General features: G+C 47.2%; 1 protein-coding gene across 6 annotated transcripts in view; it reads left to right on the top strand.

Annotated features, from left to right (window-relative positions):
- Positions 1-17,221, top strand: part of LOC306746264 (transcription factor COE1) — a gene marked incomplete at both ends in the record, with an annotated part of 50,900 nt that extends 33,679 nt beyond the window's left edge. For 2 of the 6 annotated variants that reach the window (XM_079229155.1, XM_079229154.1), the window contains 7 exons: positions 457-583; positions 7,788-7,876; positions 11,154-11,219; positions 11,851-12,013; positions 13,153-13,326; positions 15,320-15,517; positions 17,022-17,221. In XM_079229155.1, coding sequence (XP_079085281.1) covers positions 457-583; positions 7,788-7,876; positions 11,154-11,219; positions 11,851-12,013; positions 13,153-13,326; positions 15,320-15,517; positions 17,022-17,053 — 849 coding nt within the window. Of the gene's footprint in view, positions 1-456; positions 584-7,787; positions 7,877-11,153; positions 11,220-11,850; positions 12,014-13,152; positions 13,327-15,319; positions 15,526-15,737; positions 15,806-17,021 lie in introns of those variants that run through there. The other 4 variants (XM_079229153.1, XM_079229152.1, XM_079229157.1 and 1 more) reach the window with 4 other exon arrangements.
- Between the last annotated feature and the right edge of the window lie 666 nt (positions 17,222-17,887).

The raw sequence follows: 17,887 nt of genomic DNA, 5'->3' as shown, positions 1-17,887 counted from the left end.
GGTTGCGAGCAGACTCGTCAACCACACTAAGTGAGCCTTTTTAAGACACATTCTTGCTTTAATGTGGCTAACGGCAGCTAGACAGCCGCGGCTGACAGACACAGAGACAGGGGCAGCAGAGACGAGCATATTATACGTTTGCTTATACTGCGTAATAGATGTATGCAGAGGAAGGTGTGTTTTATTCATAAACAGATAACTGCTTTTGAACTCCTCATACAGAGTCCATGTCAGCACTGATAACCATCCTAAGCCTCACAGTGACATTGCCTCGGGCTACGAGGCCACCTGAGGGCTTTCGCGCTAACACATCATTTTCAGGCTGATTATACAAAGAAAGAAAGTCAAAAGCTGTAAAAGGAGAGGTCTGAGGAGAGCCGAAAATAGTCCCCTGAGCACATGTTTAGATATAAAGTTCCATTGCATTAATCTTCATGCCCTCTCTGCCTCCCGCAGCTGATCACCCCCCACGCCATTCGTGTGCAAACTCCACCCAGACACATCCCCGGTGTGGTGGAGGTCACGCTGTCCTACAAATCCAAACAGTTCTGCAAAGGCACACCTGGACGCTTCATCTACACAGGTACTTTGCGCTAACACTTACTAATGACACTAATAAACACAGCTAATGTATCCCCAATCTACCTATCTGCTGGCTTTTCTCATGCAATGTTCTCCTGGATTCTCTCAACAACATGCCTTTATAATAATGTGAATAAAAACTATTATCATGTAAAAATAAACTTTACATACATTGTCTTCGGACTTTGTATTTGCAATATCTGCTCAAGGTAACGTGCTGCAGTCTATAAACATTCATTCATCATTTTCTTGACCCCCTTTTCTGTAGAAAAATATGCACGCTAAACTATTTAAAATTGAGTAACACGACTCAATAATTCAGCGCAAAAGCCTTCTGTTCAGGCGAGGAAAAGTGTTTACCCTCTTTTATGAAGCAGGTGAAGGTCGGGAGGAGGTTTAACCTTTTGATTAGTGGGATTATTGAGATTTAACCCTGTCGAAGGCGTGATTCACAAAGGAAGAGGTCCATGAAGAGAATGTGTTTTTTTTTTTACGCCGAGTGCAGGGGCATGAATAGCTTGAGTGTTACATTGGAGCGAATCTGTGCAGAGTTATAGCCGTGCAGTGAAAAGAGCGTCAGAGAGAGTGAATGTGAAGCGGTGATTAACCAATGCGAGGCCACAGGTCCCCGGGGAGGTTGTGAATCACATAAATCTGTCTGTAATCTCAACCACTGATAGACTTAGGCCGTAAGCCCCGGCTGTGAATTGCCTACATTTGACAAAATCACAATTGAAAGAGAGCGTGTGCGTCGCATCGCCGCCATGTATTTTCCGCATCTTGAGCGTGTCCTAATTACTGGACAGGATCCATAGCGATGCGTCATAATTATGATCGTGTTTGTATACTTAAGGAAAAGGCTGTGATAGGCCGTCTGTGTTTGTTTGTACTTGTGTGTGAATGTAGTCCAAGCGTGCACACACACACACACACGCACACATACACACACGCACACACACACTCACACACACACATTGACAAGTAACTGCATTACTAAGACAGAGGGCAGATGGGTGGGCAGCCTTTGCCATGCCAGAGCTGTCCAACAGCCCGCACTCTGCCAAACTCATAGAGCTGTGTGTGTATATAAGTGTCTATAGGTGTGTGTGTGTGTGTGTGTGTGTGTGTGTGTGTGTGTGTGTGTGTGTGTGCAGCCTTTTAATGTGCCAGACATGTGGGAACCGTATGCATAAACGCCCTATCTCTTCCCAGCCCTCCACTCTTTCCCCTTGTCACATTCACTTATTCAAAACTTGCTTCTTTGGATGAATTCATCCCCTCTCTCTCCTCGCTCTCCCCGCGTCTTGGCTTCCATGGAGGCGCATAGAAGAATCTCAACAGGTGAGGGGTAGCAAGAGGTCATCCAGTGGGAGTTGAACACACACACTGTGCTGCCGCTTGCCAAGCACTGGCACCTTCACAGTGACACAGTCAACCGTGTCGAGGCACAGATCCCAGTTCCACTCTTCACACACTTCACTTCAGCCACTGCTCTGCACCCTCAGTGGGTATTTGTACCTCTCCCTCAGCTCCTCTATCTGCCCTTTTTGGCGTTTCACGTTCCCTGAGCGAGGAGGAACCTGCTCACGTTTTGGCATCTTGAATGAGAGGCAGAGAACAAACGAAGGGGATGAGCAGAGAATGTTGAGCATTAAAAAAAGCAATTGATGAGAGTGGAGAGAGGTGGATGAGAAAGGAGGGAGAGGAGAAGGATGGAGGATTACCATGGGCCATGTTGCCCTCCTGGGTCTGTTTGGCACCAGTTTGAGCCCAGTTGCCAGTGGGTACTAATCATGGAGGATTGGCAGCACTGCGTGGCAGCTGGCAGCCTGCGTGCACACACACACACACACACACACACACACACACACACACATCAACACAGCCCCACACTCACAGACATGCATATACTCATATATTACATGTGCCCGCACGATCACACACACACACACACATGTGCACACTGAATTACATTGGGGACAGCTGGCATTGCTAATCAACTTCAGCTGAGGAGAGGAAAGCGAGCAGCTCACAGACCTAATTAAGTCAACACATACCCAATACTGCTGCTACCGCTACTTTGCAAACACACACACACACATAACCCATCTATAGGTTTACCCTCCTCCATCCTCCTCTGCATGATCATTGATACTCCACAACCAGCCGGCGCTGAATGGAAAAATTTCCGCCATAGTTCAGGACAGAGGAGACAAGTAGCGGACTTTTGGTGCATAGGAGATACGGAGAGAAGCTATTACAGTAATGTGTCCTCTGCCGTCTCTGAGGACTCCTCTGCCATTAGACTTCAGAAAGCTCCAATTAGACTCATCAAAGGCAATTAAGCTCTCTACTGATAAGAATAAAAGAATGTTTTTTCTTTTTTTATTCTCTACTCTTCCTCTGTCTTTTTATCCCCTTATCCCCCTTCTGTTCCCCTCTCTGCCCTCTGCCTTACCCACCTCTGGGGCTGAGAGCTCTCCCTAATCTCCCTTTCTCTCCCTCTCTCCCTCCTTCAGTCTCTCCCTCTCATTATCAGGTCATTGCCCACCCCCCTCTCCGCCGTCTCCCCTGAACAAATGCGTCTCCATGTTTGGTTGTGTATCACCTTTTACTGGATTGCTGTCTTTGTAACATTCATCAGAGATGCTCTACCTTTTCTTTTCTCCATGCAATATAGAGTGATAATACTCTCTGCCACCAGGATTCGTGTGTGCGCTTGTGTGTGTGTGTGTGTGACACAGGGATACTGGCCATAGATTGGGGGAGTTGATGAATCACCCTTGTCGTTCAAAAGGCAATCCCTCCCTCCTCAGTATGCAGCCTTGTCTGCTTAGTGCTTCCTCTACAGCTTCGGCTGATATTAAAAGGCTCTGCCGGCTCACATTAAGGCCGGCACCGTGCGCACCAACACGCATTTGCACACACGCACGCACAAACATTAGGGGGGGTTTTCAGCACTGAGTGCAGATTAGGTGTGTAGGAAACATCACTCAGGTGCTGTGAGGAGTAGCAGGAAAAGTGAGGTAAAAGACAAAAGTCAAGAGCAGAATTTAAACCCGCCGGGACGCTGCTGAAATCTCTCTCCGTCTCTCTCCGCCAGCCTCTGTGCTCCAAATTAGTTTTAGGAGTGGTGGAAGGACTGTCAGTTGTCTGTCATTCTATTCAAAGACGTTGGAGTGAAACTCAGATGATGCCACAGTAAGTGTTGTAATCATGAACATCCTCTATAAAGTTAAGATTTATTTTAGCTCGAATTAAGCTGTTCACATACATTGTGTGTGTGGACGTCATGATGTTAGTGCAATTTGCAGAATCAGTGTAAAGATCTGTCGGTAACATATTCTACGTTCATATGCATATGTCCATACGCCTACGCCTACACTCAAGCACATTCACACATTACACACACAAATGCAGCATATAGTCATCTGGCAATAAAAGTGGGGTGCAGCCACGAGCTGGTCAATTACTCGTCCTGCTTCTATTTGTGAATGCTGTCTTTTATTGAGCTTGGGTGGAGGCCTGCTGTTGATTAAAACGGCTGGTCTCCAGCTGGAGACAGAGCCAGTTGAGATAGCTGCACACATTCACATTTACTGCACACAGTCTTAACAGTGAGGACATTCACACCTCTATTTGAGATTGAGATTAATTTTCTGCACCATGTGGCTTGTCTTCGCTCTTTAGCGCGCTCCGTTCTTATTATAGGAGCATCTGGTCCATGATGATGATGTAAATGAATTTCGAACGAAGATTATTTTACACCCCGCTGAAATGAGCGGCGTTCACCGGGGGAATGATTTCTTATGTTTTCCTATATCTTAATTCAAGTGCACATGTTTTCCTCCAGATTCCCAGAATCTGCATTCTCCCAGTGAGAAGCCGTGCTGTCATGTATTGTTAACTGTCGACGTGCACTTTTTGCAACAGATAATTAGAGCTTAGGTTGTAGCATCCACACCTCCATTGATTTGTAGAATCTCTTAGCGCCCCCCTCCTCCTCCTCCTTCCCTCCATCCTCTCCTCCCTCTCCTTCTTCCACAGCCTCAACCTCTCCCTTCCTTTCGGAGCAAAAAGCTCTACTCATCTGTTTTCTGCGTATGAATTTCCAGCCATGCATTAGTCTCCCTGACATGTTCAAGCGATGCTTTATTTAGCTTGTCGGATTCTGCAAATAAACGCAATCTCGTGGTTTATGGAAAAATGGATAAAAATTAGATTGTAAGGTATTGATCTGGATTGTGAGTAGTCGGTGAGGGTGTTGTGTATATATAGGTGTGCATGTGTGTGTGTGTGTGGTGGTGATGGGGGGGAGGAAGCTCTCATCTGTGTGAGGGGTGGGGTGGGAGTGGCGGGGGGAGAAATGAAGCCGTAATTCAGGGCTATTGAACCCCCTGCCACTGGCGGCATCGATCGCAAGGCAGCGCTTATGAGATCACACCTGAGCACTGGAGACTGCAGAGGGGAGGGAAAAAGGGAGGGGGAGGGATGGGAGGGGGGGGGGGGTCGAAGGAGCAGATAGTGAGAAGGAGAGAGAGAAACAGAGGGTTGTGATATGATCAGCTCCTTACCCACTGTCTGAGGGCCTGTTAAGGTGTTAACATCAAGCCTCAGAGCCAATTACCTAACCCTGCAAGTACCATACCCACTCACACACAGTGCTGTGACTGGAGGAGAAGGAGACAGGGCGACTGGACACTTACGGTAGTTTCCCCTCCTCCTCCTCCTCCCGTGTGTTTCCAGGACGACTCCAACGTGCTGACCTCTCAATCCCCCCTCACCCCCACCCACCACCACCAACCACCAACAACCACCTCCTACTCTTTGCCCCCCGGCCCCCCCTCTTATTCCTCCCCCAAAGCTCATACGTCCAAAACCCCTTCACCCTCGCCTCCTCCTCCCCTCACCCCTTCATACACACTCCCCCTGCGGCTCTGTTGGTTATTATAGTGAAATATGAAGCGGTGTGGATTCTAGGCTTCATGAAATTTCCATGAGCATTGATCTGATCTGATGTGGGTGATTGCTAGGTGAATCCCTTCAGTCCATGGCTGTTGCTCATCTATTCATTTATTTATGGCAGTTATGTTTTACTGGCTTTGATTTGCTCTTCTGGAGAGCGACAGCTAAGGATTATAAATATACCTGTAAAGGAAAGTGTGCTTTGAATCCTGGAATGTACCGGCACGACACTACTCTTTCGAGGCAGGAGAGGTTGTTTTTCTTCCAGCGCTAATTCCTGTTGCGAAATGTGAGATATTGAGCAGAGATATAGGAGCATAAAATGTCAAGTTAATCCCCAAAGAGACACAGCCAGGTAGTTAGTGGTGCGCATTGTCCCCCACAAACTCCTCCTCTGGTTTATGGTCCTTGAAAATGAGCAGATAATATCACTTCCACTGTCAATTACCAAAATTGTCTCTTTATTTGTAATAGGGGGTATCTGTGTATGTCTTGGGGTTTTTATGCTATTGTTCACTCGTGGCTCATTTGGCACATTGTGGAGAACTGATAAAAAATTCATCATAAAAACAAAAGCCTTTGAGACGAAAGAGAGGATGTTGTGTGGAACAATCCCCTCCTCAGACTGCGGGCCTAATCCAGGGCAAATCCTCCTTAAGGCTTTAGCGAGATCAGAGAATGGGGAAGTAATGTCAAATATTTGTCCTCAGAAATAATTCATAGTTTATTTGTTGCATGTGATCGTCTCATTGTTTTGGCTTATTTTATCAGCGGGCCAGCTGGCCTGTAATGCGTGTCATTCCTCAGAAGTTGAGCCTGCCTCTGCCGTGTCTACTTTGTCCCCTCTGTTCTGTCTTTGCTTCGAGCTATTCACCTTTCCTTTCTCTCACTCTTATGGATTACTGGAACGGTCCACTGGGAGAGCTGTCCAAATGTGTCTGTGTTGCCAAAACAGAGCAACACCGATCCTCTCTCCTTTGCTCTCTTTTGGTCTGTGTGTTTCGAGCGAGCGGCTCAGGAGGAGCCATGGTGAAGTCACTAGAGGTCCAGCAGGACAGCTTGTACTCATAGCCTCTAGGGGCCTTTTTCTGGGGGCCGCCTAGTCAGCCTGGCTGCTCAGATGTGAGGCGAGCAGGGCATCAGCCCTCAGGAAACGTCCAAGCTGCGAGCCACAGGGGAAACAGACGGACGGCACAGACACATACAGGCAATCTACACGCACAATGGCTCCTTTCCTTTCCGTTTTTACACACATAGAAGCACAAACACACATGTTGAAGCCACAGACTCTGTGTAGGAGCAGCATCTTATAGGTTGTAGCCCAGAAAAAGTAGACAAGACTGTTATCTATGTATATGCATTGACTCACAAAGAGACACAGGGGGGTGAAAGACAGTAGAGAGAGAGAGAGAGAGAGAGAGTACATTAGGAATGAATTATGTGGAGAAAGCACTTATCCAACAATCCTCCTCTGAAGTGTTTGTACTATAAGCCTCAGATCTTCATTGTATTTATTCTAATGTTTAAATATTCATGGTAAATCTTCTCATATTCAATTACCGTAGCACGACCACAGCATGCCGAGAGAGTGCTTTCTCCCTGCTGCCTGGATCATCATCTGACTGTGTGTGTGTGTGTGTGTGTGTGTGTGTGTGTGTGTGTGTGCGTGTGCGTGTGCGCGTGTGCGTGTGTGTGTGTGTGCGTGTATGTGTGTGAGTGTTTGCGACTGTCAGTATGTGTGTGTGTGTGTGTGTGTGTGTGTGTGTGTGTGTGTGTGTGTGTGTGTGTGTGTGTGTGTGTGTGTGTTAGCTTGTTCCCCGGAGCGATCAAGCCTTTGTTATATTGGAACCAGTTTCTGTAATTGCTTATATTAGTCGCTGATCAACGCAAGACCACAGGACACACACACACACACACACACACACACACACACACACACCCGCACACACTCTGCCTGATTCCTGACAGTCTTTTTATTAACCACCAAAGCAGGCGACAAAGAGAGATTCATTACATCACAGGAAAACAAAGACACACACCAGACTTAATAGAGAACACCCACATTTTCAGCGTGTTTAGTTTAATGTTGAAATACTCGTGTAAAACCGTGCTTAATTCAGTCGTTTCTCCCGTAGACTCGTTCCTCCCGCTCTATCTCTCAGTTGCCGTTGAACAGTAGGTGTTTTCATCACTAAGGATCAAGCATTAAAAGTTATTTTTCTCTTTCTGTTTGTGCTTAGCGCTGAACGAGCCAACCATAGACTACGGCTTCCAGAGGTTACAGAAGGTCATCCCCAGACACCCCGGAGACCAAGAGAGATTACCCAAGGTACAGCACCTCCACTCCTGTCCTCTCCTCTCATGTGTCTGTGCTCATGCTGGTTGCCACATGCAATTATTTTCGAGGAATTTGTCTTGGTAACACAGATACGTATTGACAACTGCTAGAGTTTCATAGCATGTATGAAAAGACATGGCACAAGGGCAGCATGACCTCACATACAGAGGAATGACTGTGTGCTGTACAGACAGTGAGCCATACATGTCTGATGCAGTACGCACATTAACATTTTATCATACGTTCATGGTCATTTTCTGCTCAAACAAACACTTTATTTGCGCAGCGAAACGCACAAGCAACTCTATTCATCCTTCCACTGAGTATAAGGTCATTTAGACTGGCAAAGTGGGAGAGGAAAGGGATGGATGGAGGGAGGAAAAGAGGGAGAGAGCGAGGAAAGGAGGTTGAGGGGAGAGAGAGAGGAAGAGAGAGGCAGAAGCAGGTTAGGTGATCCATCATAGCTGTCCAGTCTTACCTCCTGCTGGGTCAGTGGATCGAAGTCAACCCCGGGTGGACTTTATTACTTCCAGCGCGCACATACACAAACCAGCACACACACACTTCTTTGTGGCTGTGCATGCACACACACACATACACACACACACACACTCAGTGGATGGAAGTCACCATGAGGCAGAGATGGAGAGCTCAGGTAGATGCAGAAGGAAGATAGAGAAATCACTTGTCCTCGCTGTGTGTCATGTCTGGTGGATACAAGACTTGTCCGAGTGAGTTCTGGTCTTTAGCCTATCAACCCCCTGTATCCTTCTAAATATCTTTGTATCCATCCATCTTTTCTCCTCTCCTCCTCTTCCTCCATCGCTCCATGGTGTCTACTCCTCTTCTAAATGAACAGCGGTAGCTGGCGAGCCCGGTTGTTCATTTCAGCTCTATTGATTGGTGCCTTTATTGAGGCAATAACAGTTTGTTGACCGCACTTCTCTCAACTGTTGGCCTCAATCATCAGAGAGGGGGGCAAGAGAGGGGGCATCCACTGGCAACTTCTCGTGCTACAAATGTCCATTCATGGTCACCTTGGCAATTGCCTCTTTGTGGCTGTTCTTCAGTCAATTTTTAATCGAGATGAAATTGATTGGGAATATAATGTATTCTGTTCTAGTGGCACCTTTTTCGAGGGGGCTCTTAATGAGCCCAAACACACATTGAGTGGGATATCTGCCAATTCCTGTTCCATCTCTGTATGTTGTGGTAATGATCCAGTGTCCAGCTGAACACAGCCCACATACTGTGCTGTAGCTAATAGTCAGGCAGTCAGAGAGTATGCAGCTCAGGCACAGCCAGACTGCAGGGTGTTTAGCTAAGGCTGTGGTGGAGCTGGGGGTCTGGGGCCGGCTAATGAGTGACCGCTCCTGCCAGACGAGGCCAGACTCTGCTCTGGATCAGGTTCCCCTTCCTGTTGACGTCTCTGTGGGCCTGACTTTACGGGAAGAGACCCTGCGCCCAGGAAATGGTCTCCCCTTACAGCAGCAGAGCTAGGGAGGCAGCGCGGCGCTAACCACATTTATCTGTTTATCAGAACGACTCTGGAGCGCTGCCTAATCGCGTTTAGCTACTGGACAGATCCCTTTGCTAACGAGAGACTGATAGGTACAGACAGGGCACAGGACCACGAGAGAGTGATTAATAGAGAGAATGGGAGAGAGACGAAGAGACGAAAAGAGAAAGTAGTTTGGAGACGCAGGTGAAGAGAGGAGAGAGGAGATTAGAGACAGCGATGCACAGACAGACAGGAGGTCTGAACGAGAGAAGCAAAAAAACAAAAAACATTTTTTAGATGGAGTGACTGAGGTTCACGTGTCCTCCCTGAACATCGTTACACTCCAGCTGCGGATCTGTTTGTGTCCTAATGCTCCACACTTCCCTCATTTCCCCCCTCCTCCCTCTCTTCCTCTTCCTCCTCCTCCCTCTCCCTCTCCCCTCGGTCCCTCCCTTCATCCATCCATCTACCTATCTGGCAATCCCTGGGAGGCATGGGGCGTCGAGGAAAAGCAGAGAGAAGGAAGCGAGGAGCGGCGCATACATACTAAAGAACCACTTACCTTCCTAGGGCCTCTACATCTCTCAATCAAACAGAGCAGGCCTCCTCTCCGGTCTCCCCTCTTTGCGTCTCTCCCCCCTCCTCCCCCTGCCTCCCTTTCTGCCTCCCCCAGATAGTGCTAGTAATGGGAGGTTAACACAGAGGCAGCGCTCCCATTATTGAGTGAATTTAGCACCTCGGACAGCGCTCTACAATCTTTATTGCTTTGCTGACCCTCTCGTCATGTCCTGGGCGTGCTCGACAGCCTCCACATGTGCGTGGCTGAGTGTGCGGTTACGCCCGTGTGTGTGTGTGATATGAGGTCTGATTGAAAGGCGGTGTGTCACGGAACAGAGAGCACACATGCTCCGGGGCTTGTTCACAGCGAGGGATACACTCAGGAGGGTATAGCGCACAGCGTGTGTGTGCGCGAGTGGAGGAGAGGGAGGGAGAGAAAGAAATGAGGGGAAGGTTGAAGGGGAGGGGGCTGCAATTTTCTGGTTGTCGCGCCTCCAGCATATATCCTGGCCCCGGCACATTAACTTTTAAAAAGGGTTTCGTAGGGCTGTAGGTGTCTACATCACACACATATAACGACTGCCTGGAGTCACACACTCATACACTCAGGGAGGGAAAAGAATAGTGAGGATAGAAAGAAGGGTAAGCGGTAGAAAACGAGCGCGGAGAACCAGCAAACGCTACGGAAGGATAAATGTTTGATGTGGGAAATACCACTCGCCGGTTTTCACCTGAGCAATGATGTTCGACATTTATCACACAAAGTGGATGCGGGGCTATTCACTTGGATCATTACCAGGGTTAATTCAGGGCAGGAGACGGGCGCATCCCCGCTGACGAGGGGACTTGTGTAGCCGTCGACCTGATGATATGTTGTGTTAAATGAGATTGATGTGTGGTCATGTGTCGTAGATTCATGACAGTAGGGTGGAGAAGACGTAGAAGACAGCTGACTGATAGAGAGATACAGGCTCATGTTTTATTCACAGATAACAGTATCTTACCTCTGCTCTCCCAAACTGCCCGGCTCGTAACAAAGTGCCAGGACAGCCCCATTTCTCTTCCTCTGTCTGCCTCCTTCCTCTCTTGCTCACTCTGTTCTGCATTCACAGCATAACCTAAGACGTGAAATGTAATAAAAGTGACTGAACTCTTTGAGCCGTCGCACTCGTGATCAATCCCCTTCTCCTTTCTTGCACTTTATTGTAGGAGGTGATCTTAAAGAGAGCAGCAGACCTGGTGGAGGCCTTGTACGGGATGCCTCACAATAACCAGGTAAACACTCACATCAGCACCAAACACAAACATCAATATCTTTGCCTCAAATTATGTTTGTGGTTCGGACCACTCGCAGCATCAAAGGCGGTGTCACCGCTGGCCCGGCAGCCTCCTGCTGTGTTCATGCACGATCCGGGACCAACAAACACAGACACACACACACACACACACACACACACACACACACACACACACACACACACACACACACACATAATGTAGGTATAGGTCAGGGCTTTCTGTCAGCTCGTGTGTTGAGGAGGAAAAGAGGAGATGTACAATGAGAACTGAATATAGAGGGAGGAGAATAGGAAGAGGATAGAAAGCAGACGAGGAGGAGGAGAAGGAGAAGTGGGATTACGACTGGAAGGAAGAGGCAGGCTGAAGATTTGATGAGTCTGTTAATGAGGCATTTCATCCATTTACTGGAACCAATCCCACCACTCCCAGTGACCACGGATAAAAAACACTTAGCCGTCTAGGTTTACATGCGCAATATCTAGAATTCTTGTGAGACCATGAAGCCTGCATCAAGGGCTTATTTTCTCGTCTCTTCTCTTTCTTCTCTTCTCTGCTGCCTCTGTTGTTGACCACAGTTTTTGTTTTGTTTTTTTCCTCCCATTGTTAGGAGATGATTCTGAAACGAGCAGCAGATATCGCAGAGGCCCTCTACACAACAGTGCCACGAGGGCACAACCAGCTGTCCGGCCTTGGCAGCGGCTCCGTCCACGCTGGCATGATGGCCGTAAACTCCTTCAGTGGGTCAGAGGTGGCACAAACGGCCAATCAGGGTGAGCAAAGCCAACAGGAAACAATTAAAGTCTATTATCATGGGAAGTGTGGTGGCGGTATGGATAATGAAGATGAGAAGTGCGATAGGAGGGGTTTATTTTTCATGTGGGAAATTCAGAGATGATTTAAGATTGTGGAACGAACCAGGAAGATTCTGAAAAAAAGGAGGAGGAGAAGGAAGAGGAGGAGGCATGGAAAGAAGGAGGGCAAGAGAGTGAAGAATGGAGAAAAAGAAAGCCATGGTTGGAGTACGATGGAGAAATATGAGTGGGTCCTAGGGGTGTGTATATTAGACTGGGGTCGGCCCCTGTCTGACAGAGAGAGATGTGGGCGCAGTCAGTGGTGATTCATCACATGTATCAGGGGAAGGAGAGCAGAGCGGATGGACCAGCCTCTGGATATGTCTCAATACTTCCAATGAGCTTCCCATGTCCTTCATCTTCATCTGGTAACATGCTCAGATGTGAAGAAAACAACAGATATCAGCTGTTAGACTTCTGGCCTGCAGTTTCCAACTCATAACAGATGAGGAATGGGAATTGGTGGTACCTAATTATGAAGAAGGAGGCTTCTACGGTAGAGAAGTGCAGCCCGTGTAGCACTAGAGAGCAGAAATTCCTGATGTTCAATTCCAGCTGTTTTTTTTCTTCTTTTTTCTCCCGTGTCAGCGCATTGGGACTGAGGTGGATATTTATAGTCTCCTTTCCATCTTGTCCCCCTTTCTGTTCGCTGCCCCTGTGGAGCATAAAGGAGAGAAAGGTCCTGTCAGGAATACTGGCTTCATTCTTTATAAATTACAGGAGAGCTGCAGAGGCCTTTTAGTGTTAATTGCCTTATCAATTGATCTAATTTTGGAGAGGAGCCAGTCAGGTTAAAGGCCTCTTGTTTTAGTAGTTGGATTGCGGCGAGTTCCCTCCCGTATCACTCTTCCTCCGCTCTGTTCATTGCTTTCTCGCTTGGCCATATGCTGTCTTAAGAGTTTTCGAGAATTTCCATTGGCTCATATTGCGATGTCCATTAGCCGCGTGGGGGAAAGAGTATTTGGCAGCGCTGCACGTTCTCGTTTTGTTTTGTCTGCCATCTGCTATACCCCTAACACCTATTCTCTCTCCATCTCATTTTCTCTCGCTGACCCTAGGTTTCAATAGGAATACGAGCAGTGTGTCCCCTCATGGCTATGTCCCCAGCTCAACTCCCCAGCAGAGTGGCTACAACTCCACTAGCATGAATGGCTACGCTAACTCTGGCATGGCAACCTTGGGCAACTCGCCCAACTTCCTCAATGGATCTGCCGGCAACTCGCCCTATGCTAGTGAGTAAATACACCACATCCTGGACCTGAAACAAAGAGGGAATGATGACAAAATCAAGGGGTGGAAAGTGAAAAGATTGAGTCTGAGCCTTTTGAACATAGAAAGAATACGCGTTTGACAGGAACTGAGAGAGGGGTGTGTGACACACAAGGGGGGAAGTCGTGCAGTTCAGCTGGCTCATCTGTTTCTTTAAGAACAGAGTCAAACGCAAATCCCCACTTTATTGGCCAGGGGGATTAGATCACCTAGCACCCACCCCCGACACCCCCCACCACCACCTCTGCACACACACACACACACACACACACACACACACACACACACACACACACACACACACACACACACACACATCCACCCTCTACATTAAAGACCCTTGATTAAATCAATAAACTAATTGCTAGAGAAGCAATTCCATTTCAGCTCTTTGATTCCTGGGTGTTAACAAGTATTTTAACAGGCTCATCGGCCCCACACAGACACTTTCAATCAATGGCCCCTCGGCCTGCCTTTGTAGGTCCAATTTTCATTAATTGATTAGTTAGGCCCCTTCATAAATGGATTATGACTTTATTGCGAGGATTTGTCAGGAAGAGCTATAAAAGCTAAGTGTTGGATAATAACAACAATAAAGGCAGAAGCAGATATCAGAGGGCAGGTGAAATACGACTCGGTTGATTGTAAAATCACTGAGGGGGAAAATGCTCTTAGTGTATTAGCAGACAAAAGACACACCCAGGAGGATGGATGGGATGATGTCAGAGGGAGACTGGATTTGGGTTGTGAAGATAACCTTCTTGTCATTTTTGCCTGTGGATGAGTCTCCCGCCCAAAATCCAGCTAATAGCTATCTTGTAAAGCTTAAGTATCGAGAAAAAAATTCACAAAATTTCAGCTTTAAGCTTCTCTTTTATACTGAGCTGTTTTATGTGGTAAATCTTCACAAAATATAATACAGAGCTCTAGTAATGATGTGACTTTAACAGATGTAAAGCCTTAAGGCCTGGTCGCACCATAATTTAAAACAGCAAAATTTAATTGAGAAATCAATCAGTGGACTTTTGTGGAACTTTAACCCTTGAATTTCCCTGAAAAATTGCACGCCGATTTGACATTGCTGAACATAATACATGATCCAAAATGGAGGAAGTTATTATTTATTAATTATTTTTTACATTTATTATGCTGAATATCAACTTCTCCACAACACATATATGGTTTACAGTCAATAGTCTGTATGTTACATAAAAACACAAATAAACGTATTGTCTCATTTGCAACTGAGCAGATCTTTCTTTTTGCACTAAAATATGGCTCTTTTTTTTAATATAAACTAGCCAGCTACATTATCTCGCCCTGTGACTATGTCACCGAGCTTCTACGAATAAAAGTGTTGCAAAGGCACCGATGCAATGAATGAGATAGCGCTGAAAACACAAAGAAGCAGTGATTATTGTCAAGCAGATGTTATCAGCTCATGTGTTGGATTTTGCTCTGGGTCTTTAGTGAAATCTCTTGCATGATTATCTGTGATGAAGGTGAGAGCCTTGTTTGCCCCGAAAACATATTACGTGAACAGCACCCCCCGAGTTAGCGAGGAGATGCTTATCAAGCCGTTGCATCCCTTGAGCAACACGATGAGTCATCAAAACAGACTGATCAGAGGGGGAAAGTGCTTCGGGGTGCTTTCGGTGCAAGTTTCCAACGAAACTCATTTTTGTCTTAGCTATGGAATATATCTTTACCAGGTGGTTGCTTAACAACAAAAAGTATCTGAGCCAGTTGATCTGAGTCCAAAATATCATCCCCCCGCCATCATTCATTGACCAGTCCCTTTCTGTTCGTCCCGTCTGCCTGTCCTTTGCCCTCGGCCCTCTCTCTAACCTCGTCTCTCCCCTCTCCATCATCATCTTTCCTCCCTGTCCCTCTTCCCTGACGTGCTCCCTATGACCCCCTTAACCCCTCCTTTCCTACCCGTCTCTCTTCTCTCAGTCGTCCCCTCAAGCCCCACCATGGCCTCGTCGACCAGCCTGCCCTCCAACTGCAGCAGCTCCTCCGGCATCTTCTCCTTCTCCCCAGCCAACATGGTGTCCGCCGCCGTCAAGCAGAAGAGCGCCTTTGCCCCCGTCGTGCGACCCCAGAACTCCCCTCCCCCCACGTGCACCAGCGGTAATGGGAACAGCCTGCAAGGTAAGCTGGTGAACTGCATCATTCATTCAGAGCTACTGTTTTTACGTTGATACCGCTTCATCAAGCTTTAATCCTGCTCTTCTACACCTCCTTATGATAACAATTTTTCACTTGTACTCCCACTTCTTCCTCCGATCTTCCCTTTTCTTCCTCCTCCTCACTCCCTGTTTTTCCTATCCCTACCCTCCTTGAACCCCTCCACTCTCCTTCCTCACTGTAGATCAGTCTTTTGTGGACTCTAGCAAGTACTCATCAAACAACTCTCTGCAGGGCCTGGCCTTCTCCTGAAGTACGTTAATTGTCTCCTTCTTGCTTCTTTACGCGCCACACTGTCCCACACCGCTCATTTGCCCCACCAGCTCATCCTGCCCTCCCCTTACTTCTCTTTTCTGTTTTATTCGTCACTCTTGGCTCGTCAGAGAGACAGCACGCCACGCCACATGTGTTCCATTTCCTGTTTTCACTTCCTGCTTCCTGCCTGCGCTCCGGTGGGTGTCTCTGTAGGGGTCGTGGGGAGGGGTGGGGGGGGTTGTTATGCCACCACGGGTCACTCTGCTCTCCCATTTCCATCGAATGCAGCGCAGGGTCTGTTCGTCTGGGCAGGATGTTGTATGGTGTTGAGATCCTGAGAGAGAGAAATGATGGATGGGAATCTTTATCAGAGCCCCAAGCTAAGCACTTCCTCACTTCCTCTGTCGGCGTTGATGAGCCCTGACCACGGTGACCCAAAGGGCCATTGGCCACTGTGCACTGATCACACTGAGACACACACACACACACACACACATGCTGGCACACACACACACCATTCCGTTAATCCCAACGAGCTGGAGACACTTAGGAAATAACCAGGGAATTAGTAGATTGAAGAGAGAGGGAAATCAATAGGGAGCCAATATGTTATATGAAAAATTCCTCCCTGTGATGGCTTCTGTGTAAAAATGAAGGGGGGTGAGGGGTGATGGGGAGGTGGGAGTAAGGTGGTAGAGATGTGGATCGAGTTAAAGGGAGAGCATGATAGAAGAAGGTAAAAATGTGAATAAAGCTCACGGTTTCCATTTCAATGTTCACGTGTCATTTCATCACCTCTGTCAGCCCACGTCACTGCGTCTCTGTGTCGCAGCGTTTGAATCATGCTCAACAGTGCACAATGGGCTTACACAATGCAACTGCTAACAATTAACAGTGGCAGCTCTGGCATGAAGCTATTCAGAAAAGCCTGTGAAAAGTTGAATGATGCCGTCGGTGCGCGCCAAGTTAGCGGCGCAGCGGAGAAAAATGTTTTGATTTTGGGGGCCTCGGAATGAAGAGATAATGAGGGAGAGTCGTCTTTGTTCGCCAGATGCTGGAGCACATTTCTGTTATATGACTGTTGTGATGACAGATGAAACCCAGCAATCACATGACTGACCTCTCTCTCTCTCACTCTTTCTTTCTTTCTTTCTTCCCCCCATCTCTCCCCCTCCCTTCCTTCTCCCCCGACTCTTTTTTTCCCACAAAGCAGCGATTCCCGGGATGATCGTTCCACCCATGTAGAGAATCTGGAATAGCTGGCGATTTGGGAATGTTGAGAGGAAAAGACACAGTAGCAGAGTCTGGCGAGTCTCTGTTGTGCTCCGGAGCTAAACTGAAGGAAGTCAAGATAAGACGCTGGACTCTGTAAAAACTCAGGCCTTTCCATTGGGATTTCATCTGAAGGGATAGGGGAGGAGGACAAAATGGAACAATACGAACCTTTGTGATGTTATTTCCCTCTTGGTTGAATTAGTGTAGCTTCTCTGACACCGCGTTGGATGGAGTGTATAAAGACTGATAGTTTACCCACAGTGTGACACTGACCTCATGAAAAAGAGCATTTATTTATGTTTATGTTTATGGTTTGGGTTTGGGTTTGATTACTGGAGGCCCAACGCGCCGTCTTGCAATCCATAATTCGCACAAACAAAGTGAAGTGTTGGTTTGGCCATGAAGTTTACGTAACCTCTGTCACAATAGAGGAGGCTTTCCGTAGCTCAGCCTGCTCACTAAAACCACACAACAACAACACACTGGCCAAATGGAACGAAGGTCAACAACATAAAAAATCAAAGAAATAGGGTGAAAAAAAAGTCAACCCTCAACTTTTAAAAACCATGCCTTTCTTTTTCCCCCTGTTTGGTTTGTTTGTTTGAATTTTAATAAAACTGTGAGGATTGAGCTGTTTGCAATATGCTTTTCTGCTTGTCATGTGAAGAAAAGGTGATGATTTAGCCAAAATTTACTTTTTGTCTGAGATTTTAGCGGAGACTTAAAAAAGCCAGAGGATGTGTGCGTCCAGCCAGCACTGTACTGAAGGAGTCTAGCAAATATCAAATTAGAATAAATGCGTGA

The sequence above is a fragment of the Taurulus bubalis genome, assembly GCF_910589615.1.
Source record: "Taurulus bubalis genome assembly, chromosome: 13".
NCBI classification, from domain to species: Eukaryota; Metazoa; Chordata; class Actinopteri; order Perciformes; family Cottidae; genus Taurulus; species Taurulus bubalis.
The sequence above is the reverse complement of the archived record's forward strand: the minus strand, read 5'-3'. Positions and strand labels throughout refer to the sequence as shown.